General features: G+C 38.9%; 1 protein-coding gene across 3 annotated transcripts; it reads left to right on the top strand.

Annotated features, from left to right (window-relative positions):
* The first annotated feature begins 211 nt into the window (after window positions 1-211).
* On the top strand, window positions 212-24,881 carry LOC127448770 (mitogen-activated protein kinase kinase kinase 2-like). 3 transcript variants are annotated; one of them, XM_051711621.1, is made up of 18 exons: window positions 212-721; window positions 2,341-2,413; window positions 2,571-2,686; window positions 3,016-3,056; window positions 3,529-3,628; window positions 3,775-3,888; window positions 6,464-6,554; window positions 6,813-6,943; window positions 7,405-7,484; window positions 8,525-8,592; window positions 11,255-11,347; window positions 11,479-11,697; window positions 14,971-15,119; window positions 15,243-15,374; window positions 16,046-16,175; window positions 17,991-18,044; window positions 18,387-18,564; window positions 18,739-24,881. In XM_051711621.1, exons 2-18 carry the CDS (start codon window positions 2,410-2,412, stop codon window positions 18,956-18,958), a joined length of 1,920 nt encoding a protein of 639 aa, XP_051567581.1. In that variant the 5' UTR covers window positions 212-721; window positions 2,341-2,409; the 3' UTR covers window positions 18,959-24,881. The 3 variants fall into 3 exon arrangements, with proteins under 3 accessions (XP_051567581.1, XP_051567580.1, XP_051567582.1); XM_051711620.1 differs by having other exon boundaries at window positions 212-1,029; XM_051711622.1 differs by lacking the exon at window positions 212-721 and having other exon boundaries at window positions 1,050-2,413.
* The last annotated feature ends 2,340 nt before the right edge of the window (window positions 24,882-27,221 follow it).

Genomic DNA, 27,221 nt, shown 5'->3' with positions numbered 1-27,221 from the left:
CAATGCATTTATTTTTTCGATTAGAGCAATTCAACATGCTTTTACGCGTCAAAGACTTTAGTCATGAATTTAGCTCCATAATAGGAGAGCACTCAAGTACTCATTGGTTCAGACAAAGCACACCACGTTTTCTGATTGGCTAGAATTCGCTGTCGAGTGTCTGGCCATCCGATCCGAGAGATATTATTATTCTTTTAGAGCCGGTAGATGACGCTGTGGAGCTACTCGAGTTTTTGAGCGAATGGTCGCATCACTCACTCTGTTCACTAAACTGAAGTCTGTGTGTACAATGTTTTTCAAACAAGTGTACTTAATTCCCGACATTTTTCGCTCTGTGTGTAGTTATGCTCTCTTGGATTAATTTCCTGTCCGGACCACCTCTGTTTTCTCGCTGTTATCGTCCAAGTGCGGGGATTTTAATATTATTCTCTCAGTTGAAATTGACAGCAGTTGCGCGCGTTGAGCCTAATGTAAACATACCTCGATCGGCAGTCGCAGATTAAGTGTTTTTTTTTTTTTATTCCACTGATTCACCAGGAATCACCGTCAGCGGCTGCCAAAGGCTTGCAAAGTGTGTTAGAGTCCGTGGGAAATGTTTCGGTCTATTGTTTAGGTCCTGAACTGAAGTTAACCCGTTTATTTGAGTCTGCCAGAGTGTGTCTGGTTTGTCCCGAGGCCTCAGATCTGTGGATGAGGAAGTGAACGGACCGAGCTCGCCCAGGTCATTAAATGCTATTTATTTTGTGTCGGTTTTATCATATGCATGCTTGATAAAAACATCGTAACCGTTTAAGTCTGTCACGAATCGGTCTATTTGCTAGTAAAGCGGGAAGTGGCTCTTTAGCATGTTAGCACGACGCTCATTTTGGCCTAGAGTACCAGGCGGCTAAATGAAAATAGGATTTTAACCTGAAAACTGATACGAAAGATTGATTCAATGTGCCATAGAAAATGCATGCTTTTATGGTCTTAATTATGTGTTAACATCTAAACACAGTTGCTGAATTGAATTGGCAGTACTTTTGACAGGTATGTATGCTAACGAGCTAAATGATTAGCTTCATGAACCAAGAGTAAGAAAATTGTTATCGGTTTTTTTATTCAGCTCTTAGTTTCTTTAATTGATTACATGTTATGTATATTATACGTTTTGGAGTTGTTATTCTGTTGTACTCTTCAGACGGTCACACATAGACATAACAGTGTCTTTTATGATCCGATAAGCTATTTTATCTGTATTTTTATATTTACGTGTATTTGAGTTGTCATGTGATTTGGGCAATTTTAAGTAGATCTTTAAATGTTTGTATACACTTAACTGATGTCAAACTAGCTACTGTTGTTATCTAACCTCATTCACTTCGGATTTTGAAAGTTGAACTAACTAGCCTATTTCTTGTGATTGTGAAACTTTATTATTCTGATGTCATGAGATGATACTGTTTCTTTACAATTGTCTTCTTAACCCTTGTGCGTCAATAAAAAAAAAAAAGTTACTCAGAGGTCATTCGAGGGCAAAAATGTCCGCGTCAAAAAACTGCCATTAAAATATTATATATTAATATTATTTTCCACTTTCAATGAGTTAATTTTTTAACCAACATCAGTCCTGATCATAACTACTAAATATTCATTCATTTTCAGGATTTTAACCCTTTAAATGCCAGTTTGTTTATATAATGCCACTGTTTTTTTTATATACACACACACACACACACACACATTTCTCAATAGAAAACTCACTCACAAAACACACCCACACAAGTTTAGCTGCATTTATTCAATTGGCCTGCAGTGCTCTATAATACAACAAACAGAAAATTGGAAAAAAGTATGTATATGCTCCATAGGCTAAACATGAGAAAAAATTGTGCCATCTGGTGGAAAATATAAAAAATTTAAATTTTGAACCCAGGGCTCCGGAATGAAAGCATAATATAATAGAATTCATGATTTTATGTTTTAATGGCACTGGGATCATATATTGCAGATTTAATGGGTTTCAATGGGGACATTTTTGACCTTAAGGTCCTGAGTGTAACTGTTTTGTGTACACAGTGTATCATAGATGTATTTTAGGAACTGAGGTTGAAATATCAAAATTCCCCCAAAAATACACATCTTTGGCAAAATGTATGCCTTTGACATTAACAGCTAAAATGACCGAAAAAGTCTCGAAGGTCGCACAGGGGTTAAGATAAACATTTACTGTTCTAAAACAAGAAAGAATTAATTCCCAGTGTAATTGATCGTCTATAGTTTATGATCACATAGCAGAAATATTTGCACACATATGTTTATGGTTGGTTTATGCAGTAAAATGGTGGTATTCTTGTCTAGGAGAAAGGATCCCATTTCATGGGAGAGTCCTCTGTCCTTTGCTCCTGGGTGAATCGGTGATCTGTCAAAATGGGTATGTTGTCAATCAAAAGACCTTAGTAAAGAATTGTAAGATAAAATATACTGAATGTAACTTTTATCTGTATATTATAATAATTATGCAAATTGACACTGAAGAGGCAAATGCTGTCATGTTTAATTTAATTGGTCATAATGATTTTACCCTACAGATGAGCAGGAGGCCCTGAATTCCATTATGCAGGACCTGGTGGTATTGCACCGATCCAGCCGACCATCTGGTCTGTCTGACCTGGGCAAACCCAAGGCCTCCTCCCCCAAGAACCAGGTCTGACTCAGCACTCTTTTGTAATCCACTTCAGCACCCATCGCTCAAACATGCCTCTTCAAAAACATGCTTGACACCCTAAATATGGTGATCTAACCAGTATTGTGTAGCTGAGATCGAAGCTGCTATCTCACTGTAAAATATAGTTCTTATTTGACAGTGAAATAGCAGCTTCGATCTCAGCTACACATTATTTACAACTGTGGTTGAATAAGAATGATGACATCATTTAGCAGTTCGGGCTCTGGTTCGTACTGTTTTGATTACACACAACTGTGCTTTATTATATGTTTGTGAGTTTGTGTAAAAATGTGTGTGTTTGTCCACAGAATGATGTAAGGGTGAAGTTTGAGTACAGAGGAGAGAAGAGGTAATGACCACAAGTGCTGCTTCTGTTGTACAGCACTTCCTATATTTAGCACTTCCCTCTCGAGGTTTCTCTTAATTAAACCTGTCCAACTGAGCACTGTGCTCTCTTTGCAATGATGTTGTGCTGGTTTCTCTAAACCTGTGATTTTATTCCCAGTTCTTGAGGATGACTTCACACAAGATGTTTTGATCTGAGCCTAATGAATTAAGTAGCTTTATTTAAACTGAATTCTACTTGAAATGTGTGTATACAAAGGCTTGAGACTAAACACTGCCAGAGGAGATGTTAGGACTGGGAATATTAATGATATTCTTAATTTTTTCCTTGTCATTTTTATGTGATCACTTACTATAACAGAGAAAAGCTCACATGGAGCTATGTATCAAAGAATTAGTTTGGAGGAACTTTTTGGTTGATTCTGTTGAAGAACCAGATGATGGTGTGATTAATAATGCATTGTCTGTTGCTTTAGGATCCTACAGTTCCCACGACCTGTCAGTCTGGAAGATCTGAGCACCAAAGCTAAAGTAGCCTTTGGGCAAAGCATGGACCTGCATTACACCAATAATGAAGTAACAGATATGCCACCTCTATCACATTTATGATATATGTATTTGAAAATATTGAGAGGTTGGAGAATTTACTATGCAGTCACATCTCTGCCTCCCCTTACTCTTGTTTTTTTCTATTCATTTTTTTAATCTTCTCTTTCTTGTAGCTTGTGATTCCGTTGAGTACTCAGGATGATCTGGATAAAGCTGTGGAGCTACTAGATCGCTCCGTGCACATGAAAAGCCTGAAAATCCTACTGGTGCTCCCCTCCTGCACTCAGGTCAGTGAGCGATTGAGATGTTCTGCGTTATAAACCGTCCTCAGAGTGGGTGAGCTGATCTGAAAGCTGTTATTGTGACCAATATCAAAAAAAGTCTGAGATAACTCATGAAAACATTGCTAGATTACTAAACTCAGCAAAAAAAAAAAAAAAAAGAAACTTCCCTTTTTCAGGACACTGTATTTTAAAGATAATTTTGTAAAAATTAAAATAACTTTACAGATCTTTATTGTAAAGTGTTTAAACAATGTTTTCCATGCTTGTTCAATGAACCATAAACAATTAATGAACATGCACCTGTGGAACGGTCATTAAGACACTAACAGCTTACAGATGGTAGGCAATTAAGTTCACAGTTATAAAAACTTAGGACACTAAAGAGACCTTTCTACTGACTCTGAAAAACACCAAAAGAAAGATGCTCAGGGTCCCTGCTCATCTGCGTGAACGTGCCTTAGGCATGCTGCATGGAGGCATGAGGACTGCAGATGTGGCCAGGGTAATAAATTGCAATGTCCGTACTGTGAGACACCTAAGACAGCGCTACAGGGAGACAGGAAGGACAGCCGATCGTCCTCGCTGTGGCAGACCACGTGTAACAACACCTGCACAGGATCGGTACATCTGAATATCACACCTGTGGGATAGGTACAGGATGGCAACAGCAACTGCGCGAGTTACACCAGGAATGCACAATCCCTCCATCAGTGCTCAGACTGTCCGCAATAGGTTGAGAGAGGCTGGACTGAGGACTTGTAGGCCTGTTGTAAGGCAGGTCCTTACCAGACATCACTGGCAACAACATCGCCTATGGGCACAAACCCACCTTCGCTGGACCAGACAGGACTGACAAAAAGTGCTCTTCAATGATAAGTCGCGGTTTTATCTCACCAGGGGTGATGGTCGAAGGAATGAGTGTTACACTGAGGCCTGTACTCTGGAGCGGGATTGATTTGGAGGTGGAGGGTCCGTCATGGTCTGGGGGGGTGTGTCACAGCATCATCGGACTGAGCTTGTTGTCATTGCAGGCAATCTCAATGCTGTGCATTACAGGGAAGACATCCTCCTCCCTCATGTGGTACCCTTCCTGCAGGCTTATCCTGACATGATCCTCCAGCATGACAATGCCACCAGCCTTACTGCTAGTTCTGTGCATGATTTCCTGCAAGACAGGAATGTCAGTGTTCTGACATGGCCAGCGAAGAGCCCATATCTCAATCCCATTGAGCACGTCTGGGACCTGTTGGATCGGAGGGTGAGGGCTAGGGCCATTCCCCCCCAGAAATGTCCAGGAACTTGCAAGTGCCTTGGTGGAAGAGTGGGGTAACATCTTACAGCAAGAACTGGCAAATCTGGTGCAGTCCATGAGGAGGAGATGCACTGCAGTATTAATGCAGCTGGTGGCCACACCAGATACTGACTGTTACTTTTGATTTTGACCCCCCCCCCCCCCCCTTTGTGCAGGGACACATTATTCCATTTCTGTTGAATCTTTATGTTCATAGAAATATTTACACATGTTAAGTTTGCTGAAAATAAAAGCAGTTGAAAGTGAGAGGACGTTTCTTTTTTTGCTGAGTTTATATAAGTTGTGATATTAAATGGCTGTGGATTTTGGGACTGACTTTGAAGGCCTGATTCAGTTCGTATTAAAGGAATAGTTCACCCAAAAATGAACATTTGCTGATAATTTACTCACCCTCAGGCCATCCAAGATGTATCTGAGTTTCTTTCTCATCAAAACGGAATTTAAGACTTTTAGGATTTCATTTCAGGCCTCCTCCTCTAAACAATGCAAGTGAATGTACTCCATTTTTCTTCACTGTTTTAAAAGTATCAACATGCATGTTAACATGATTTTAGTGTGATAAAATCGCTTACTAACCTCTTCTGTGTCAAGTTTTATCCATTTGTACAACTTTGTTGCCATGATGACTTTATGCCACAAATCCTAAAACAACCAAAAACAAACGATTTAAACAACTTAACAACTCTAAATATACACAAGTTTTAACAGAATAATTAATCAATTAATTAATCATTAATTAATAATTAAATAACTAAGTGCTTTTATAAAATAAAAGCTTCCAATTTCTGCCTTTTTAAACCTTTCAGAATTGGGCCCATTCACTCCCATTGTAAGTGCCTCACTGTTTCAGCTTTTTATTTTTTAAAGAAAAGGATGGTTGTCAAAAAAAAACAAAAAAAACAACAAATATATATATATATATATATATATATATATATAGATAGATAGATTGAGCTTAACTAACCAGAATATTTCAGAATCCTTAACAGAATCTTGCCTTACAGTACAGAACTGAATTCCTCTCACATGGTGGCCTAACAGAAATAAAAATTTTTAATGCTGTATTGTAACTGCTGCACTTTATGTTGAATGTTTTTATTGTCTTGGTTTTCTCAATGTATTGTTTATTGTTTTTTTTACTATGTTCTGCCATTTGTCTGTGAAGCACTTTTGTAGCCCAACATTGGGATTAATAATGCTCTAAACTCTCAAATGCTAAAAGCCATAAATGTAAATGTAATTTAGACTGGGTTTTTGCTCTTTCAGAACTCCAGTAAGGACCTGTTGCCTACTCATGAGAACTTGGACAACACAGACTTCAGAGCTCCAGATAAAAAGAGCATGCTGGCACTCATAGGTGTGTTGCAGTGTCTTTAAAGTATTCTGCCACCTAATATGTGAACAATACTCATTTAAAAAAAAATGTTTTACACATTGGCATTTTTGCAATTTAGGATCAAGTGAAATGGATCGGAGAGACGTTTATCATTACAGCCACATGGCCATGTATACCTTTGACAGCTTAAACAATTTTATTCTTGTACTGTGTTAAGTTAAACAGTGATTTTAAACCGCTTTCTGGCCATGTCCCCTCTCTCTTCTGCTCTCTTTCTAGGTTCACAGTCAACAGATCGCAGTTCTCCTCCTCCAGGCTATATTCCTGACGTCCTACAGCAGGTGGCCAGAAATGGCTCATTCACCAGCATCAATAGTGAGGGCGAGTTCATACCAGAGAGCATGGACCAGGTACAGACAATGATAACACACACAGACATGTCCTGGCTGCAGCAATATTATCTGTATATTATCAAAAAGTTGGTGGAAAAAGCAGATGAATCGGACGATAGTTTTTAAAACTGATTTGTGGAATGTCAAAAAAAATTCTTATTCTTTTCTTACTATGGTGGGCACAGACAAAGAGTCCTAAATTAACAAAATCCCAGATGTAGTTTATTGTTCAACCAAAATCCCCAAAATAACCAGAAAAAATGAAGATTTGGTTCATAACATGGGACTTTAAGTATAAACAAGACACCGGGGACTCTTATTTTGAAATGATACTATTGCCATAGCTTTTTGCCGATAACGATAGTTTCAAAAAGCAACTATCGGCACTGATTAATCAGTAAAACTGATATATTGGTCTACCTTTAATTATCAGCCTGTGTCCTGATCGCTCAGTTATGTTTTCCTGTCTCTCTCTCTAGATGCTGGACCCTTTATCAATGAGCAGTCCTGAGAATTCCGCATCAGGCAGCTGTCCTTCCCTAGACAGTCCACTCGATAGGTGAACTAACACACAATTACTACCTCTTACTCATACACGCACAGATCTACACAAGTTCGCAGACTATATTGAAGGTGAAATGTGTAATGTCTGTGCTACTAGTGGCATTAAACAGAATTACAAAAATAAAGTATGTTTTTTTTTTTAAACAAGCTTTGGCAACACCCCTTAGACTCATCACGCCTTAGACTTTCGCACTTTTGGATTCCCTATGAACAAATAGGCCATAGTAAATAAAAGGTGATAAATGTGTAACGTCAGAATGAACAAGACTACTATAACATATACACACTGGTCAGAAAGCGTGGCTGAGGGATCGGGTCGTCCGATAATATCGCCGGATTGAATGGCAGCTGGGTGTGCAGGGATACAGCGCATGAGGTAGAATGGTTCTTCTGGTAACTAGTAAGCGTAATGTCAGCGGCATTTCTGACCATTTTGATGCCCTAGGTGAGATCGCTGTTGTTGATGGGGGGAGGGGGCGATGTATTATCAACTTGCATGGCAATCTCGTTATTGCCGCTTCCATTTGCCCATTTGTGTGTGTCCTCCACCTTGTAAATGCGACGGCAATGTTCACTCTGGTTTTACTCCGTTCTCTGTCTTTGTGTCTTTTAAGAAAATCTATGAAATTTTGCAAAGCTAAATTTATTTTCCCCTGTACAAGTCTGCCATGGTTCATATTCCCCCAGCTGAACAGCTAGTTGAAGTAGCCACGCCCCAAATGCTATTGGTTGAGCTAGAAAGGGATGGGTGGAGCTGAGCGGGCCGTTCAAAATATAAGCATCAATGTTTTGAAAGTGTCTGGGAGGCACAGAGTGTTACACTTTTAGGTGAGGTAAACCCACAAATTGCTTACTTATAGTTGCCAATGAACAAGGAATGTAGAATGTATTTTGACAAAAAAAAAAGTTACATACTTCACTTTAATTTCCCAGTATGAGGTTGGTGCTTTTGATTGCACAGTGTCCATCATAATATGTGGACTTCTATATTGTTAGATTGTGAGATTGACTTTGCATTGGTCTTTCGCCCTGCAGTGATACCTATCCCAAATCACGTATGCCACGAGCCCTGAGCTACCCGGATAACCATCAGGAGTTCCCTGGTAAGCCCTCGCTCACCTTGCTACTTTGATATAACATGAAACTCTGCATTAGTTAAACATTTCTCTATCTCATGATTTGTGGTTAATATGGATTTTTTTTTAATGGCTGATGTCATTACTAATACCTAGTGAGCAGGGTGATCAATGGCTGATAAAATGCTAATATATTTATATTACAATTTAATGATAGCAGAAGGTATGTACACAGAATTGCTAAATATAAACGAGAACTTATTTTTTTAACAATATTTGCTCAAAATTCAATTAAAAATATTTGAAAACAGAAAACATGAACTCTCCATTGACAAGGTTGTCGGTAGATTTTTAATCTGACACTGTGTAAAGACTAGAGATCGACCGATAGTGGATTTTATCGAACTAAGGTGGTGTAAAAGGCTGATATCTGATTAATCGGCCGAAAGTTTTAAAAAACGATTTATAGAATGTTAATACATTTTATTCGGCTATGATGGGCACAGACATAGAGGCTACAAGAGTTCAAAATTAATAAAATCTCAGATGAAGTTTATTGTTCAACCAAAATCCCAATAATAACAAGAAAGAAAATTTTACATTTGGTGCGTAATGTGGGACTTTTAACTAAAAAGAAGCTGGGTCCCCACGAGGTGTCAGTGACTGTTTTTATTTAACCTCCAGAGGCTGCTGTTATACTGTAGAACCAAGCTGCTCTAACTGTTGACTCCTCCAGCGCTCTGCACAGAGGAACTATCTTAAAAAAAAAAAAAAAAAAATATCTGCAACTATCAGCATAGATTTTGGCCGATAACAATAATTCCAACTATCGGCACCGATTAATTGGTAAAACCGATATATCTGTCTACCTCTAGTAATGACCACTCGATTAGCCAAGCAGGCAGTGTTATAGGGCTACATCGATTACATTTATTCATTTAGCAGACACCATTATCCGAAGCGACTTGAAGGATACAACATAAGCAATTCATCTTAAAGGGTTAGTTCACCCAAAAATGAAAATTCTCTCATCATTTTCTCACCCTCATGATATCCCAGGTGTATATGACTTTTTCTTCACCAGAACACATTTGAAGAAAAATATCTTAGCTCAGTAGGTCCTTAAAATGCAAGTGGATGGTGATCACACTTTTGAAGCTCTAAAAAGAACAGACAGTCAGCATAAACGTCATCCATACTGACTCTGGTGGTTAAATTAATGTCTTCTAAAGTGACACTATCTCTTTTGGTGCGAAAAAGATCAATATTTAAGTACTTTTGTAACTCTAAATCATCGCTTCCGATCAGCAGTGGTATGCGCGTGTGACATAATCACATTGGCACGTGAGAACTAACGCATGTGCGACACACCCGGAAGAGCAGCGCTGTTTACGATTGAGTAGGAGGAATGCTGTACAGGAACTTATTCGGTTTTGGTTTAGATCTGTATTTATCTGTTTCTTTACTCACAATTATGCATTTGTGTGCTTACCCTGGATGTCTCAACCGAGAGGAGAATGTCAAATTACGTCCATAACATAGCAACATGAATTCGTCACACGAGAGACCACGTGAACTCCACCCCCAAGAAGCTTACTGGAAGCGATGGTTTACTGTATAGTTAAAAAGTACTTAAATATTGATCTTTTTCGGACCAAAAGCGATCGGATCACTTTAGAAGACGTTAATCGCTGGATTCGTATCGTTGAAGTTTATGCTGACTGTCTGTGATTTTTGGAGCTTCAAAAGTCTGATCACCATCCACTTGCATTTTAAGGACCTACTAAGCTGAGATATTTTTCTATTTTTCTTTAAATGTGTTCTGGTGAAGAAAGTAAGTCACACACCTGGGATATCATGAGGGTGAGTAAATGATGAGAATTTTCAGTTTTGGGTGAACTATCCCTTTAAGGAGACCATAAGACAAAAAATGCTGCATTACGAAGTTTGAATTGTATTAGAAAAGTACATCATTAGTGTAGGGTCAAGTGCTTACGAAAGATGAGCCTTTAGTCGTTTTTTTGAAGACAGAGAGGGAGTCTGCTTCATGGATGGAGTTTGGAAGGTTGTTCCACCATCGAGGTAAAGTGAAGCTAAAAGTCCGGGAAAGTGATTTGGTGCCTCTGTGTTGGTACGACAAAGTGCCAGTCATTTGCAGACCACAGCCTTCTGGTGGGATTGTGCAGGAATGCTTGTAGGTAAGATGGCGCAAACCCAGTGACTTCTGTATGCCAGCATCAGAGCCTTGAACTTGATATGTGCAGCAACCGGCAGCCAGTGAAGAGAGACAAGCTCTTGGGTGTAACATGCGCTCTCTTGGGTTCGTTGAAAACCAGATGTGCTGATACATTCTGGATCATTTGCAGAGGTCTGATTGTGCATGCAGGAAGTCCGGCAAAAAGAGCATTACATTAATCCAGCCTAGATATGACCAGAGACTGAACAAGGAATTGTGTGGTGTGTTTAGAGTATTTTCCTAATGTTGTGCAAATTCACATGATCGGGCTGTTTTTTTATATGTGATTGACAAAGTTGAGTTGGTTGTCAATGGTTACCCTAAGGTTTCTGAACGATTATATCGATAATCTCAAAATGGAAAGATTTCGTATCATTATGCAGCCTGGTAGACTGTCATTACTCATGATTGTTCCCCCATTGCAAATGTTAAAGTGTTTCTGCTGTTTCTCAGAGTACGATATTCCAGTGTTTGAGAAAACCGGGAAGGGAGGCACTTACCCGAGGCGATATCACATCTCGTTTGGTCTGCAGGACTACAGCGATGGTGAGATTTGGACCGTGATCATGAACAGATGTTTTGCCCACATTTCCAACAGGCAGACTATTTTATGTCTGAAATAGTTTCTGCTGTTCCTACATTGGGTCTCCTCACTCTTGTGTTCTTACTCCTCTCAGGGCGGAAGACGTTTCCCAGGGCACGACGGACACAGGCTCATGGTTTTCGTTCTCCGGTGAGTTTTAGTCCGACAGAACAGCAGAGCCCCAGCACCAGCAGTGGAAGCAGTATCTTTACGCCTGAGCTAGAGGAACCTGGACGCAGACGACGCGGCAGCGATATAGAGCCCAGCCCCAACCCCACTCTATCAGTGATGGACATCAGCCCTCCCAGCCGCTGTAAGTGGATTTACAGTTGAGCAGAGGACATGCTCTGCTGTAATTGTATCTATAGTTCTTTGGGATCTCTGTTGTTAGGGTTCCCATGTTTTTGACAATTACTGTTGGTGACCTAACATTACCTTGGTATTGACATGCTTCTGGGCCTATGATCACTGATGGATGATTTCCCAGAAACTGATTGAGCTCAGTCTAGTCCTGAATTGCAGTGTCAAAGTTGACTGTACTAAATGTCCTTAGAGTTTAGAAAATCAACATATTATTATTTTACACTCAGAGCTTCAGCTGCAAAAATGTGTTGCTTTTTAGTAACCCAGTATTCAAAGACAATGCTATTTATTTTATTAGTCATGCTTGCTGAGGAAAAAATCGCTATTACTGTTGCTTATACTTGGGATTATTAGTGGTCCTTGCTCATTTTCGTGCTTTTCTTAACCTCTGAACTTACAGTGCTGTGAAAAAGTAATTGCCTTTTTTGATTTCTTCTGTTTGTGTGTATATCTCATAGTAAATTGTTTCAAAAATTCAAACAAAATCTAACATAAAACAAAGGCAATCTGAGTAAACACAAAAATGTGCCCGCTTAATGACTAAATCCCCAAATCTATGAAACTGCATTCATAATGGGGTTCAGCTGGACTAGACACACCCAGGCCTGATTACTGTCAGCCCTGTTCAATCAAATCTACACCAGAGTAGAACTTTTTCAGCAGCATGAAGTTGGCTAAAATGTCTCACCCAGTAGCACACTATGCCAAGGTCAAAAGAAATTCCAGAAATTATGAGGAAAAAGGTGATTGAAATACATCAGTCAGGGAAGGGTTACAAAGCTATTTCAAAGGCTCTGGGACTCCAAAGCACCACAGTGAGAGCCATTATCTCCAAATGGAAAAAAACTTGGCACAGTAGTGAACCTTCCTAGAAGTGGCCGACCTTCCAAAATTCCTCCAAGAGCACAGTGACGACTTATCCAGAAAGTCACAAAAAAAGACTAGGACAACATCCAAGGAACTGCAGGACTCTCTCGCATCAATAAAGGTCACTGTTCATGACTCCTCTATCAGAAAGACACTGGCCAAAACATGACATCCATGGAAGAGTGGCGAGTTGAAAACCACTGCTAACCAAGAAGAACATTAAGGATCATCTGAATTTTGCCAAAACACCTTGATGATCCTCAAACATTTGGGAGAATGTTCTGTGGACTGATTCAAAAGTGGAACTGTTTGGAAGACAGGGGTCCTGTTACATCTGGCATAAATCAAACACAAAATTCCACAAAAAGAACATCATAAGCATGGTGGTCGGAGTGTGATGGTGCGGGGATGCTTTGTTGCTTCAGGGCCAGGGTGACTTGCAATAATTAAGGGAAACATGAATTCTGCTCTCTACCAGAAAATCCTAAAGGAGAACGTCCGGTCATTAATCCTTGAGTTGAAGCTCAAGCACTACTGGATTATGCAGCAAGACAATGATCCAAAGCATAGGAGTAAGTCCATCTCTGAATGGCTTAAAGAAGCTAAATTAAAGTTTTGGAGTGGCCTAGTCAAAGCCCTGACTTGAACCCGATTGAGATGCTGTGGCAGGACCTTAAATGGGCAGTTCATGCTCGAAAACCCTCCAATTTGGCTGAACTAAAGCAGTTCTGCAAAGAAGAATGGGCCAAAATTCCACCGCAGCGTTGTGAAAGACTGATCTCCAGTTATTGGAAGCATTTGGTTGCAGTTGGTGCTGCTAAAGGTGGCATAACCAGCTATTAAGTTTAAGGGGGCAGTTCGTTTCTCATATGGGTGATATACGTTATGGATAACTTCTTTGCTTCAGTAAAAAATATATATACACTATCGGCCAAAAGTTTGGAATAATGTACAGATTTTGTTCTTATGGAAAGAAATTTTTACTTTTATTCACCTAAGTGCCATTAAGCTGATCACAATGTATAGTCAGGACATTAATAATGTGAAAAATTACTATTACAATTTGAAGAGTTCTCATCAAATTATCCTCCACGTGCAGCAATGACAGCTTTGCAGATCCTTGGCATTCTAGCTGTCAGTTTGTCCCGATACATTTCACCCCACACTTCCTGTAGTTTGTCGGGCACTTCTCACGCACCTTACAGTCTAGCTGATCCCACAAAAGCTCAATGGGGTTAAGATCCATAACACTCTTTTCCAATTATCTGCTGTCCAATGTCAGTGTTTCTTGCCCACTCTTCAAAAGTGGCTTTTTTGTTGTTGTAATTCTTCCCATAAGGCCTGCACCCCCGCATCAAGCATTGTATAGCCTTCATTCCTCAAAACAATTATTGACTGATGAGTTTCTAGAGAAAGCTGTTTCTTTTTTGCCATTTTTGACCTAATATTGACCTTAAGACATGCCAGTCTATTGCATACTGTGGCAACTCAAAAACAAACACAAAGACAATGTTAAGCTTCATTTAATGAACCAAATAGCTTTCAACTGTGTTTGATATAATGGCAAGTGATTTTCTAGTATCAAATTAGCAATTTAGCATGATTACTCAAGGATAAGGTGTTGGAGTGATGGCTGCTGGAAATGGGGCCTGTCTAGATTTGATCAAAAATGACTTTTTTCAAATAGTGATGGTGCTGTTTTTTACTTCAGTAATGTCCTGACTATACTTTGTGATCAGTTGAATGCCTTTTTGGTGAATTAATGTACCAATTTCCTTCCGAAACAGCAAAATTTGTACATTATTCCAAACTTTTGGCCACCAGTGTATATTTGAAAACTGTATTTTGTTTACTCAGTTTGCCTTTGTTTTATGTTAAATCTCGTTTGAAGATCTAAAATAATTTAGTATGAAAAATACACAAAAATAGAAGAAATCAGAAAAGGGGCAAATAATTTTTCACAGAATTGTAAGTATTAAACATTGCCGTCCCACCCTTATAACACCCTGACAACAAAGAACCTTAGCATTGTGGTAGCGAGTAATTGCTAGCATAATCTTCAAAAAATGACAAAATCAGTTTATAAATATCCCTGGTTTTATTGTGAGTGATACATTTTTAAGCCTCTAAAACAACTTTTCAAACTTACAGTACATGAATTGGGGAAATACAATTACTAATAATATTTTTGCCTACTTTGTCACCATCCAATTAAATCCGGATTGATAAAATCAAGTGCCGCTCTACCGGAGGTTGCATGAAATTGCAAATGCAATTTTATGTTAACTTTAAGTAAAAAAGACTTTTTGAAACACTTTTAACCTATAACTTTCCAGCCTCTCATCTTCATCTACAGCTCCTCGGGCTCCAACAAACTGGCGTTTGGGGAAACATTTGGGGCAAGGAGCATTTGGACGAGTGTTTCTCTGCTACGATGCAGACACTGGCCGAGAGCTCGCCGTTAAACAGGTCCAGTTTGACCCGGATAGCCCTGAGACAAGCAAGGTAAATCAGGTTTTTCAGTGTTCGGAAAACAGATTTACATGGCTTTACATGGTCGATGTCTAGAGAAGGAGTATGGTGAACCTTTGCAGTTATTGTGGTGTGTGTGTGTGTGTGTGTGTTTAGGAGGTGAGTGCCCTAGAGTGTGAGATCCAGCTACTGAAGAATCTCTTCCATGAACGCATCGTTCAGTACTACGGTTGCTTGCGGGACACACATGAAAGAACGCTCTCTATCTTCATGGAGTACATGCCTGGGGTGAGTATGTGTGAATGAACAGACTTGAGCACACATGTTCTCATGCACTGATTGTGGTTCAGTCAGCCTGCCTGTGCAATCATATAAAGAACTTAAGTATTTATCTCTATAGGGGTCCTGGGTAGCTCAGCGAGTATTGACGCTGACTACCACTCCTGGAGTCGCGAGTTCGAATCCAGGGTGTGCTGAGTGACTCCAGCCAGGTCTCCTAAGCAACCAAGTTGGCCCAGTTGCTAGGGAGGGTAGAGTCACATGGGGTAACCTCCTCGTGGTCGCGATTAGTGGTTCTCGCTCTCAATGGGGCGCGTGGTAAGTTGTGCGTGGATCGCTGAGAGTAGCATGAGTCTCCATATGCTGGGGTCTCCGTGGTGTCATGCACAACGAGCCACGTGATAAAATGCGTGGATTGACGGTCTCAGAAGTGGAGGCAACTGAGACTTGTCCTCCGCCACCCGGATTGAGGTAAGTAACCGCACCACCACGAGGACCTACTAAGTGGTGGGTGTTGGGCATTCCAATTTGGGAGAAAAAGGGATAAAAATAAAAAAAAAGTATTTATCTCTATAACTACTGAAAAATGCTGTCTAATCCAATTTATTTTAAGAGATTCAGTCAGGACACAAGTAAATGCTTTGTGCTTTATTTGCATTTTTAAATTTTATTTTCCACAGGGCTCCATTAAAGACCAGCTGAAGTCATACGGTGCTCTAACGGAGAACGTCACACGGAAATACACACGGCAGATATTGGAAGGCGTGTGCTACCTGCACAGTAACATGATCGTCCACAGAGACATCAAAGGTGAGATCCAGGTGCCTTTCCTGATGTTGTTTTTTTGTTACAATGTGAATTGTTTTTTGACTACATTGGCATGTAGTCTTCAACCCAGACTACTTCATTTGTGGCTGTCAGCCGCAACAGCAGCAGTCTACATTTCACTGTTGTCAATTGTGAGCATTCCCAAGATCAGTCAGACAGAACCCAGTTACACATATTAAGAATCCTTTTATTGTGAAGGCTTGACTCACAAGTATTGGTACTAGACACTTCAAGAACATTCATGAGCAAGCTAGGCCTTTGCCACTGTAGGATTTTAGATTTTGCTAACTTCCATCCAAATTGAATTGACACTCGTTACACAACCCTCTACGGACACGTTGGAGAAAGAATCGCCAATGGCTAGCAAATTGTTTTTTTTACTTGCCATACTTTTGACAACATGTAAGCATAATGCAACTGAAGACTTATATATATATACACACACACACAGTTGAAGACCGAAGTTTACATACACTTAAGTTGAAATCATTAAAACTAATTTAACCACTGCACAGATTTAATATTAGCAAACTATAATTTTGGCAAGTCGTTTAGGACATTTACTTTGTGCATGGAGAGAGTAATTTTTCCATCAGTTGTTTACAGACAGATTGTTTCACTTTTAATTTACTATATCACAATTACAGTGGGTCAGACGTTTACATACACTAAGTTAACTGTGCCTTTAAGCAGCATATAAATTGATGTGAAATTTGTACACAAGCTAAAATGTGATTTAAAAGGATCAAAAGTGAAATATGAAAATAAAACGTACAATCTCGTGTACTATATTGCACCAAATCATATACAGTATATAATACTGTATCACTATTTTTAATAATGAAAATAATGTTGTCATTTTGAAATTTCATACACATTTTTAACAAAATATTCACAAGGCTGGAACCTAATAATTACAATAGAATTAATAATTATATTCTAAAAATAAGTGATAAATTAAGTGATACTATATCAAAACTACTATGCAAAAAAAAAAAAAAAAAATCAAACCCTTGCATAGATGCGGCATAAGCCTATATTTTAAATTCTTTCATATTTACAGTGTTTTCTGAAGTTAGAATATTTCACAATGTATGAATGTTCCTTTTTAAATATATGTATTTACACATTTACTACACTTACTACATTTTGTAACATGTTTGTTTACATGCACTTGTGTGATTTACAGAGAGTTTACATTGATATGTATAACAAGCGCTGAATTGGTACTGCCTCTTTAAGAGAACCATGAACTCCGCAAGCGTTTACGGTTGAATGAGCACAGCGCAAATTGAAGAGAGAGAAGTTGCACGGTGGTTCTTCCCTCATTCGTGCAGTGTATGATTAGAAATAATGTTTCTTTTTATCTTTTTGATCACCAACTGACTGTAAATAACAGAAAGGAAATTAAAAGAGACATGAAATGAAAATGGGGTGCCTGGGTCTCGTCTTTGGATACAAAATACACGGAACAAAGCAAAAGGAAACTTAAACTCGTATAATGTGTATAACTTGCTTGTACAAATATTTATTGTACACGTTCTCAAATTCAAATCTGCAAGCTCTAGAGTTTTGAACCACTTTTACCTGCTAACTGAAGTCCAACAGGCACGTAACTGGTCTGTAGGCTTGCTTTAAAACAGAAAATGTTGAGAATGAACAGTCCGTGGAACAGTTTAACCAAAATCAGAGCAGCCAAATAAGGTAAATTTCCTTCAGGGCGCACGCTCACGAGACACAACACGCTGTAAAAGTTGAGGATGAATCTAGCTTCCTAATCGCCGCTTTCTTGTTCAGTAAAAGGATTGCGCCACTCAAGTTCTTCTTCACCACTACACAACTCAATCTCTGGTGAGTAAAATCTGAATATATACTTGCCAGTGGCTAATAAAATACTTATTTTAGTCGCATAGTGTGAAATATGTTTGCATATACCAATTATTTACTCGCAATGAAGAGGGCTGTTACCAAAGAAATTATATTACTGGACTTTCAACTTCCTAATGCAATTTATAATCCTGTATGGCTGTTGTAGATGTCTTCACATTTCAAGTTTCCGAAATTGTTTTCTCAGGTGATAAAACCCCACCTCCCCCCACCCTACTTTTTTTTTTTTTTTATCTGCGGTTTTTAATCTTGATGTCTGCAAACCTACAAATCCTCTTCTCTCCTTTCCTGTTCTCATTCATGTAGGTGCCAATATCCTCCGGGACTCTGCAGGTAATGTGAAGCTGGGTGACTTTGGAGCGAGTCGGCGGCTTCAGACCATTTGCCTATCCGGAACAGGCATCAAGTCTGTGACGGGAACACCCTACTGGATGAGCCCTGAGGTCATTAGTGGAGAGGGCTATGGAAGGAAAGCTGACATCTGGTAAGGCAGAGAGCCCTTAATCATACATACTTCTCTAGTTAACTTGCAAGTATGTGCCTCAAACAAAATTCTGAATAGCTTTCAAAGATTGTATTTCCAAAATAAGCTTGATTAGAAAGGATTGGTTTTGTGTGTCCCACGATAATAATCATAGTAATTTTGCCACGGTTCAAGGAGCATCGGCTGCACCGTGGTGGAGATGCTGAATCAGCAGCCACCCTGGGCAGAGTACGAAGCAATGGCAGCCATTTTTAAAATCGCCACACAGCCCACCAACCCCACTCTGCCACCTCATGTGTCGGACCACTGCCGTGATTTCCTTAAACGGATTTTTGTGGAGACAAAACAGCGACCTGCTGCTGAGGACCTATTACGGCACACTTTTGTCCACTAGACACTCCCCCTTCTATCTCTGACCAATCAGAGACTTCCTTAAGTGTCTGTAGGATCATCCCCTTTTGAGACTCTTCCCAGCAGGCTTCAGCGCCACCACTGGACAAGAGCGCATAGGGGTGACAAACAAGGCGGCAACGTCCTAAATCTCAGTGATTTGGAGAAGCTTGATTCTGTATGAAAACATTGCACCTTAATTTCACTCAGGGGTAAGTACCCCTAAAGACAAATGGATAATGGTACCGTGAAAGACTAAAGGTTTTCTTTTATGTGTTTGAAATATTCTGATATTCCCGTTGATTGTGGAGAGAGAGCCTGAGCTCTGGGGAGTCCAGTTGGGTTCTGGATGCACTGTGTTAATGCAGGAAGATCTTGGAATGTCAACGCCAGAACAAGGCAAGTACGCCAATACGCTGCTAACGGTTAAATGGAAAAAAAATGAAACGAAAAAGAAGAGATGACAGGATGCGTGGGACTCTCCAGCCCAGCTGTCATGGCACTTCTATAAGTTCTCGTTTTCTTGCACAGTCCTCGTAGAACATACACACTTGTACAGTGGAGTCCAACAGTCTGAGACCACATTAAAAAGTATGATTAAACAGGAATAAACCTGGATATAAACAATGTTTGGGGTTTTGTACATTTTAAAACAAAGCAAAGTAAAATGAAGAAGAAATATTTAAGATTCTGCACCATTTCTAGGTCACTAATCAAATGTAAGCAAATTTGTGACATTGACCTTCAAGTTCAGAAGTTCAGATTTCCTTGCTTCCATTTGAGGCACACAGGATTTGACAATTCTAATAACAGCTGTTATACAGATAATACAATTCATAATGAAAAAGACTGTATTAAATTAGAAGAGTGCAAAATAGAATCATTTTCACTAGTAGTCTCAGACATTTGGATCCTATTGTACAAACACTGATCAAAGGTCTTACTATAGAATATTTATTTACTATGCTGTACAAACATTACGTTTGCTGGACTTTTCCGTCACCTTCTGATTGCCGCCACATACCAGAGTGTACTCACTCTCTAGCTCTAGAATCGTCAGGGTCTGTCGTACCTCTGTTCTTTTCTACTGTCTGATTCATTTCTGTCTTTACTGTGTGCCTTTTAAAAAAAAAAAAAAGAAAAAGAAAAAAACGCCCTTCCTCGTTTTTCTATTCTGCTCTGTCATCAGTATCCACTCACTTTTCTAGAATTCAAGTCTTTCTGACTTTGGTCTGTACAGGATTTAGGAACACTCAGCTCTTCATACTGTTTCTAGAATAGCATAAGCAGCTCTGCTCTGCCTTCTTTCCACTCGGTCCCACTCATGGTAAACTGACCTCAGGTCAGATTCACCTGTGCATTCTTTCAACACAGTGCCGTACACTTCAATCTGATCAAATGCAGGTTGAATATAGACATACACTCACCAAAGCGAAAAACCCAGATCTCACAGACAAGGTTTAGTGCCTTGACAGAACTGCCATACAAAGTCAAAACGCAGTAACTACGCTAACAATGAGACTAAAAAAATGGCTTCAAAATATAAAATGGTTTCACTCCATTTTTTTCTGAAACGGAGCAAATTTGAGCCAAACCTGTCTGTTTCAGGACAGATAATAGTCTAAGAGACCAGATTTTGGCCGTAGCTCATAAGGTAACTTACAAATGGCCATAAGAGGGGGAACAGAATTGAAAAAGGACCATGAGCCGGGACACAAACTCAGGTAGCCCGTGTTGCTACCAAACCTTACGTCGAAGCACTGCACATGAACACGACTCTTAACATGGTCAAATTCAGTTTTAGCAAAATGTGTAGTTACTGCTTTTTGCCTTTGCAGGACAGAGTAGATCATCATATTAAAGTAAGAATCGCTCAATTCTAGAATAAATCAAGATCATAGAGCAATAGATTGGACTGGAGAAATTGACTGCTCTCTTTATGAGATCATGAAAAGTAAAATGTCACTGTAAGTGCACTTTTTGTGAAGACTACAAAATCTGGAGTTTGCCAGAAGTCTTGTAAGATTCCTACTGATGTTCCAATTCATCAGTTGAAGTTGCAGTGTTCTCGTCAGAGGTTCACACTCTAATGTATTTCAGTAGAATTAAGCATATGCAGAATTTCACAAAACATAACGGTACTCTGTACTTGACCGTACTTAACGGTTTACCTACAAATGAACCTCACTATCTCACGATGCCTTGGGACAGGACGTTTCACCAGTTCACACACTAGATTACACGCACTCTCTGCTGCAGTGTGCACACTCCGTGATATTTGAGTGAGCTGTCTTTCACATTGCTGTTTAAAATACATTCAGAGATCTCATTGACTGTCCTCCATGTAGTGCTGTTGTGCCTGCCTTGAGACGTAGGTGAATACGTATCTTTTGGCGTTACCTTTATTCATTCCCATAAGCCAGGGGTTAATTATTTATATTCTTGTTTTCTGTTTTGTTTTATTGCTAATTTTCTCATGCACTGCCATTCTTAATTAGAAAGTTATTCATTTTACCCCCTCCAATAAAGATGATGGTATGGTACTTGTAGTATACGTCCCCATAAGCATATGTTGTTATGTAGTCACAGACATTTAAATTTCAATCCAAGCAGGAAACTAATATGTTGCTTGCTTGTTGCCATAGTTACCTAACTGTATTAAAACAATAAAGCTCAATGTTGTAAGGGTGAATCTCATGAAAACCGTCCAGGTCAACACCATTTTTAGATTTTTTTGCCTTGTGATGTTATTTTCATTACAGTTAAACACATTAATTGTGCACATTAACCCCCCCACCCATTCTTGATAGCTTACTGTAATGTAATCCTATTTTTGTTAATGCAGTGCAAATAAATATGTAAAACTGCAATTGTAAAGTACAGTTGAAAGTATAGATCATAGTAGTATTTGATAAACTGCATTTAATTTATGCTGATTTAAAATGAAATAATGACGAAAACAAAAAACTAAGCCTGTCAATTTAACACGTTAATTCAGTACTTAAAAAAATAAATAATGCATTAACCAATTTACCCTTCGCTAAGCAGTTTAATCCATGACATTCTTCTTGAGGATTATTTCAAGATTTTAAAAAGAAAATATACTGCGTGTATCCTCTCTACGTACCTCGTGTCACTATTACAAGTGACCCAGCAACAACGTTTTTTACGTTTTTTTTTTTTTTTGGATAAAATTCTGCTTAAAACTGCTCAAACACACATTACTCCCGTAAATTTTCATCGTAAAAAAAGCAAACACTTGTCAGAGAAATGGTGGACAGCAACAGTTGCTAAGATACTATTGGTCAGAAACACTTAAGGCGTGGCTTAGCGAAGGGGCAATTGATCATTCCCCCTGACCGTATGTAAATTCAAATTCAAGCTTGAGGTACCACCTTTGTTTTTTTGAGTCACAGTCAGCAGGTGGCAGTTGGTGCAACTCCAGCTATACAGGCAACTAAACCGACAGCTGTTCAATGACAGCTGAACTAAGTACAGCAGAATGCAGGTGTCTCAAGACATGTTGTTTTAAAGTTTTATGTAATGTTAAATATAGTAAAATATTTTATATTTAACCTGAAATGTGCCATCTATGACTAAAGATACTGAAAACCAATGAAACGCGACGCAACTACTGTGAGATGCTCAAAGTGTCCGTCTGATTAAAGCGTACGGTTGCTTAAAGGTGCACTCGGTAACTTTTTGCTCGTGTCATCTTGAACTTACAGTGACACCTAGTGGTGTGGATGCAGCATCATTCAAAATCAGTAGTTTTCAGTTACAGATGTCATTGTAGAAATTCACTATTCACAATCAGCCATGATTAATCCAAGAGTGAAAGTGTCCAATAACAAGACGGTTACTGAGTTTAAGCGAGCAGTATTCAGCTGGTCATGTGATTCTAAAATGGCAGCCCCCATGAGGGCTCTCCTGCCCCATGTAGAATAAAACAGCTTTTCTAAGGTTACTGATATGACTAGAGACCTCATCTCATGTGAGTGCTCATGATTTTATATATATGTTTCAAAATTACAATTCATTTCTTTAAGAGTAAAACTTTTAATGGGGAAAAATTACTGAGTGCACCTTTAATTGTCATGAAAATGTCACGGTGCAAAAATTCTTTAATGGTCCTAAAAATACACGTACTTTTTTTTAATATATTTTAAATATGACCCAGACAATTTTTCATGAGATTTGCGTTACAACAATGTCACTATTGCAGCATAAACTACCCCAAGACAATAGAATGTGGTCACATGAGTAAAACTACTTTTGATGTTGGTAGGGGTAACTATAGCAACGTCGCGATTAAACTGCATCATCACATATGCTACTAACCTGTCAGATGGTATAATTGCACTCCAAGCAAACGTTTACAGTTTTGTTTACTGATGGTGACTAAAAAAAGTCTACCTCCATTGTGTTGTTAATTTGGAATAATTTCATGGGATATGGAAGACCCACTCACAAATAATAGACCTATTGTATTATCAGTTGTCTTTGCAAGTCACCTTTGAGTCGTGACGTCACTTTCTTGACTTGGCCTACAGTCATTTAAACATGGGCAGCCCCACTTTGTAAGCCCCTTCCAGCTCTTTCTTTAATGTCTTTATTTTATGTCGCTCTTGCCAACCCTGGGTTGCATTGGCAGTATTTGAAGGAGTTTCTCAGCACCCAGTGTAATGAGCTAAATTTCTGGTCCGTAGAGGTTTTAAAGTGCCAGTTCGTCGAATGAAAAGCATTACCCGTTCAGATGGTGAACAAACATATTTTGTGTGTTTGAAATGTATGTACTGTTTTGATTTTCTTTTGAGGCTGAAATGTTTGCACATTTTGAGACCATGATTTTTTCACTGATTTTAGTACTTGTCAGTCATTCTGTTTGTTTGTACGTGTCATGTTCTTGCGTTAGGATCTGAGATAAAATGGTTGCCCTGGATACCAGCTTTGTTGGCCAAGTTGGTCACGTGGGCACTCACTGATATAAATTCTGCTCTCGTTTGTCAGGTCTATTCATGGTAAATGTATTGCTGGTTGTAGGCAGTGTCATTGCCATGCCAGCTTTTACATTATCTTGGTAGGTGCACAGTCAAACAGACTAGTGAAATGAACATTTAAAAGATGGCAGGTTTTATCAGTTCTGATTACAATATTTAGACATTTTAGAGCCAGACATCCTATTGCTGGCTGGTGCCAAAGAATCTGACTTGATCAACATAACTGGTACCCCGGCTAGAGGATGTCATAACGTGTGAATTGGAAAACTTCCTATATGAATGTAATGCCAAATTAGAATTGTTTTTTTTTTGGCACCACTAAGTGTCATCATTCAACTGCTTGCCTGTATATACAGTACATTCTAGGACCTTTCCAGTGTAACAGAGCTCTGTAGCTGCAAAATTCACCATGTTTAATGTGTGAGTCACATCTTTTGATAAGTTCTCCCTAAGCTCAACAAACAGGTTGAATTTGTCAGTGAAGCCCAACACGCCACTGCTGCCACTCCAGGGTCATGAATGCACTTTGTATATGTGTGGGTGAGTATATTGTCTGATATAATTGAGTGTGTCTGTGTGTGTTTGTCTGTGTTTCAAGCAAAGAGACTTCTTTTCTGTGTGATGATTGAGTGAGTATTGCCGGCGCACTCTGGCCAAAATGCCTTGCGCCTCATACAACCGATGACAGAAAAGTAAGAGAAAAGAGAAAAACAAAAGAAGTTTAGGACTCTGAAATGAATTGTATGTTTGTTTGTTTTTTTTAGACAGTCCACTTATCTGGTACCGAACTTGTATCTGTTGTTTGTCCACTTTGTCTATTGTATAAGAAAAGCCATGTTTATAATTGAATTTGGTTTGTGACCAATAAGCCTGTTTATATCAAATCTGTATATCAGTGGTATGCATATTTTTTTTATATATATATATTTTTATTTTTTCTCTTTTTTTTTTTAAACTCCAAATTGTACGCATGATTGGCATCTGAAAGGCCCATTGAGGCGGTACTGATTGGACTATGTGCAGGAGGACATCATGAGTTTGCCTATGACGGCTGGCGCTTCGAAAGTGTTGCTAATGATAATGAAAAGAATAATAAAAGATATTTATTTCACATTTCATGGTGTTACGCTGAATGTTTTATCTTAAGTTTGTACTTCAGTGTTATGTAATGTACATTTAATAGTTACAGGGCTGGGGCCTGGGTAGCTCAGTGGTAAAATACGCTGGCTACCACCCCTGGAGTTCGCTAGTTCGAATCCCAGGGCGTGCTGAGTGACTCCAGCCAGGTCTCCTAAGCAACCAAATTGGCCCGGTTGCTAGGGAGGGTAGAGTCACATGGGGTAACCTCCTCGTGGTCGCTATAATGTGGTTCGTTCTCGGTGGGGCACGTGGTGAGTTGAGCGTGGTTGCCGCGGTGGATGGTGTGAAGCCTCTACACACGCTATGTCTCCGTGGCAACACGCTCAACAAGCCACGTGATAAGATGCGCGGGTTGACGGTCTCGGATGCAGAGGCAACTGGGATTCGTCCTCCGCCACCCGGACTGAGGCGAATCACTACGCGACCACAAGGACTTAGGGCGCATTGGGAATTGGGCATTCCAAATTGGGATGCAAAAAAATACAATAAAATAGTTACAGGACTACCACATTCATGGAAAACCTGGAAGTTTAGGAAATGTAAAAAGAGTGATTTCCTGGTTAGGAAAAGTCATGCAAATTTCTATAGTGTTAAATATAATTGGAGGAGAAATACATTTCTTGTAATGTACTGTTCTTAATTAAATTAGAAATAACTGTAAATAAATCAAATGAACAGTTTTTGTTCCCAGTAATGGTTTTGCTATACAGATTTGCTTTTTTCCATTTTAGCTGAGCACAACAATTATGTTTTTTTGTTTCATATTTGGAACATAAAATGATAGAAGAGACCTGAACTTACAAATAAAGAGCTGTCTAGATAACAGACAAAACTTCATGGATTAAGGAGCATTAAAGGAATGTTCTGGGTTCAATACAAGTTAAGCTCAATCAACAGCATTTGTGGTGTAATATTGACTACCACAAAATTTTATTTTGTCTCCCTCCTTTTCTTTAAAAAAAAAAAAAAAAGCTAAAATCTGGGATACAGTGATGCACTCACAATGGAAGTGAATGTGTGCAAAAACAATTTTTATTAAAATACTCGCTGTTTCAAAAGTATAACCCAAAGACAGGATATGTTGTGTGTACAAATGATTTTAGTGTGATAAAATCACTTACTAACCTTATCTGTGTAAAGTTAGCCAATTTTACAACTTCATTGCCATGACGATGTAGTGTCAACAAACCCTGAAACAACAGTAAAAATGTCAATTTAAACAATTTTACAGCTCAAATAATACACTAGTTTTAACAGAAGAATTAATGCAGGTGCTTTTATAAAATTCCAAGCTTCACATTTCTGCCTTTAACCGCTCTGACAATTGGCCCCCATTCACTTCCATTGTAAGTGCCTCACTGTAACTTCCATTTTTGCTTTTTTTAAAGAAAAGAAGAGACTTGATGAAATTAATTTTTGTGGTAATCAATATTATGCCAGAAATGCTGTCGATTGAGCTTAACTTGTGTTGAACCCGGAATATTTCTTTAAGAGTGGGAAATTACGATTTTTTGCAAAGACTTCAAGGTATGTGCCTATACAAAAAATGACAAATGCATAAGTATCACGGAACATGTTATTGCACTGCTTCTGAAATATTTGAATTTAGTGCAAAGAGTGCTAAACGGTAAAGCCTGTATACAGTGCCGCTCCTCCCTATATACGTAAGTTGCATAGGGCCCCCGATCCGCCAGAGGGCCCCATGCTGTCAAAGACATTAAAAGCAGTCTAGTACTGATAGGCTATGTTTTTGCAAACAGCAGAGCTCCATGATGCAAACATAACCATAACGGTAAAAATATATATTTAACATGCAAAAATAAATTGAATGTCAACTGTAGAGGAGGGGGTTTGGGGGATATTGTAATGATCACAATTACTATTTTGTTTCCATTTCGGACATGCGCAATCATAACGAGATGCGTATAGACAGACATGGCTATTGTTAGCTACTACACGTCAGGAGCTGAAAAATGAGAATGAGAAAATCACAGCATGTAAAATCAAAACGCCACATGTGTTTCAGAATGTAATAAAGTAATGTACATACCTATTTAATCATGCAAATTCTGCTGAATAGGCCACATGTCAGTGCTTCAATAAACAATATTCATTAGAACTTTTAGT

The sequence above is a fragment of the Myxocyprinus asiaticus genome, chromosome 12 (assembly GCF_019703515.2).
Source record: "Myxocyprinus asiaticus isolate MX2 ecotype Aquarium Trade chromosome 12, UBuf_Myxa_2, whole genome shotgun sequence".
NCBI classification, from domain to species: Eukaryota; Metazoa; Chordata; class Actinopteri; order Cypriniformes; family Catostomidae; genus Myxocyprinus; species Myxocyprinus asiaticus.
The sequence above is the reverse complement of the archived record's forward strand: the minus strand, read 5'-3'. Positions and strand labels throughout refer to the sequence as shown.

Coding starts and splice junctions, on each gene's coding strand:
- LOC127448770 (XM_051711621.1), top strand. Junction 2,687..3,015: donor CCTCCTCCCCCAAGAACCAG/GTCTGACTCAGC, acceptor GTTTGTCCACAG/AATGATGTAAGGGTGAAGTT. Junction 7,485..8,524: donor CTAGACAGTCCACTCGATAG/GTGAACTAACAC, acceptor TTCGCCCTGCAG/TGATACCTATCCCAAATCAC.